The 2,500-nt window shown below is 34.2% G+C and overlaps 1 protein-coding gene across 1 annotated transcript in view; it reads right to left on the bottom strand.

Annotated features, from left to right (window-relative positions):
• Positions 1-337: 337 nt before the first annotated feature.
• The window catches only part of LOC122258391 (ATP-binding cassette sub-family C member 10), a 27,052-nt gene continuing 24,889 nt past the window's right edge, over positions 338-2,500 (bottom strand). The window contains exons 27-29 of the mRNA XM_043024309.2: positions 2,141-2,384; positions 1,755-1,894; positions 338-854 (exon numbers count right to left, since the gene is read on the bottom strand). Coding sequence (XP_042880243.2) covers positions 752-854; positions 1,755-1,894; positions 2,141-2,384 — 487 coding nt within the window. The 3' untranslated portion in view covers positions 338-751. The remainder of the gene's footprint in view (positions 855-1,754; positions 1,895-2,140; positions 2,385-2,500) is intronic.

The following is a 2,500-nucleotide window of genomic DNA, read 5'->3' as shown; positions in this document are numbered from 1 at the left end:
ATGTTATAATATCAAATATTTGACAATGTAAAGAAATCTATAATTCACACCCTGAGCATATCATTACAATTCCATCAAATAAACAGACAATAATAAACACATTGCTAAAAATATGTGACAATATGCATTTGGCTCTAGCAATTCTTTCTAAATCTTCAATTAAAACAGGCATTTATTCATAAAAGACTGATCATTCAGATATCAGAACAAATATATACAGATAAATGAACAATAAAGAAAAAATATAGGAAAAAAACTAATTTGGTATAGGGAAACCTGTCTGTAGCTGTCTGTGATTTTTCACTATGAGCTTGTGTTTCAAAAATAAAAATAGAAATGTATTTTTTTTTTTTTACTTAAAGGTAAGACATGGCCTTAGCAAATGGACAAAATTAGATACATATCTTGATCAGGTAAAAAATTAAAAACATTACAATATAATGTACAAAACAAATACACATCTTGTAAAATATTTCCTGAAGTTGAAAGAACAGGAGAATGTCATTAAAAAAAAAATGAGGAAGAGGAAGTGGAGGAAAAGAATAAGCAGAAGAAGAAGAAAGAGAAGGATAAGAAGAAGAACAACAGAAAAAGAAAAAAGAAAAAAGAAAAAAAAAGAAAAAAAAAAAAAAAATGGAGGATGTAGAAAAAAGCAATTAAAAGTGAAGGTACATTCTCTGAAAACGAGACAAAGAAAAAAAAATAAAAAAGAATAGAAGAAAAAAAGAGTGATCCTTTTCCCTCCTCTCATTTACTGAGAATGAAGAATAGAGTAAAAATGAGAATCTCTGTTAGAGAGCAGTTCTGTGGGTCGGCCGCTCTCCACCACCTCCCCACCGCTCATCACCAATATTCTGTGGGCAGGAAAAATGAGGAGCTAATCAGTGACATGTACCTAACTAATAAAGAGCATGGGACCAATCCTCTTGTCTCCCTATAACAGGCCTTTAACCCAAATCCTCCAGATGGCATGCAGTGATGAAGTCACCTTTGTGGCCCAAACTCCAGTCGTCATGTAAGGTGACAGCACCTCGATGCCGGGCGTCATAAGATGAGATAAAGACCCCGGAATGAGTTTAGGCCTACGCGGTAGCCTCCCAGAAATGCATCGCATGCCAGTTATTAATGACCCGGAGCATTTGGGTTAAAGAATCTATGTTTGTATTGTAATGCCATAACATATTTCTTCTCATTTTATTTGGATCTTATCACAATAAACATATACGAATTCATGAAATCTAAATAATATATATCATTTACTACTGAAAATATAAAATGATTCTACAAAAAAGGGAAATTTTCATATAAAAATCACTGAACATCCTAATATCATTACCCTAGTCTTTTATGTATAGCAGTAATCTTCTTATACTTCAAAAATAAAGCTCTGCATTTGGCACTGTGGTTTCTTTATTCAGCATGTTATAAGGATCAACAAACAATTCATTTATTTAAATCTTAATCACAGTGAAATGTCTGCAGCCTCCTTTTATATTTTAGTATTTTATCTTCCTTCTATTACCATACCACATGGTCTTATAACTCCAGGCTATCTCAATAGATGTAATACCAGATATGCAATAAAAAGAGCAAAAAAGTTACTATTAAGAATTAAGAACTTACATAAGGAAGGACAATACCTCATTGAGAATGGAGAGTTAAAATAATGAGTTTGCTTCTACTGGTTCTACTTTAAATGAAGTCCCACTAGTTCTGCTATGCCCTGAGAATAAAAGTAGCAGTTTCACACTTACCTATCACAGTCACGAACAGTGTGCACCCTATGAGCAATGATGAGGACTGTTTTGTTCCTAAAGGCACTACGAATGGTTTGCTGGATTTGCTCATCTGTCTCATTGTCAAGCTGGGAAGTTCCTTCATCTATGCACACAATCTGTTATTTGTATAAAAAAAAGTGATTTAACAATTGTTGTGCATAATGTCCTGTCTGATATTTAATAGCCTAACATTCATGTATGGAACCAAGTGACCAACAATGCAATTTTTGATATGTGAGGATTACAGCCTCACTGATAAAAGTAAGAGTACAAAGAGGCAATTAATTATTTAATAATTAATTAAAATTACAGCCTCACTGATAAAAGTAAGAGTACAAAGAAGAAAATAACAGTCATAACACCTTGGTTCTGCACAGCAGTGCCCTTGCTAGGCAAAATAGTTGTCTCTCCCCTGCTGACATTGCTTTCCCAGCTTCTTCTATTCTGGCTGCAAGGCCTCCAAGAGTCTGGACCAGCTCTGCCAGATGGCATGACTTCAGTGCCTGCCACACTTGGGAATCAAGGGACTCTCCACAAGGGTCAAGATTCTCCCGAACTGTCCCACTAAACAGCAAAGCATCTTGGGTTACAATTGCCATGCTGGACCTAAAATATATAATTTAGAGGGGTTATTTTTCCTCTTATAACTTTATTCTTTAACAACTTCTCTTTTCCATTAACTACACAGAAATATGAAAATGCTGTTTAAGCAAAATATCTTT

This window comes from Penaeus japonicus, unplaced genomic scaffold (genome assembly GCF_977035675.1).
Source record: "Penaeus japonicus unplaced genomic scaffold, GWHDUDI00000001_assembly GWHDUDI00000022, whole genome shotgun sequence".
In the NCBI taxonomy this organism is placed as follows: domain Eukaryota; kingdom Metazoa; phylum Arthropoda; class Malacostraca; order Decapoda; family Penaeidae; genus Penaeus; species Penaeus japonicus.
This window is presented reverse-complemented; position numbering and strand designations above follow the sequence as displayed.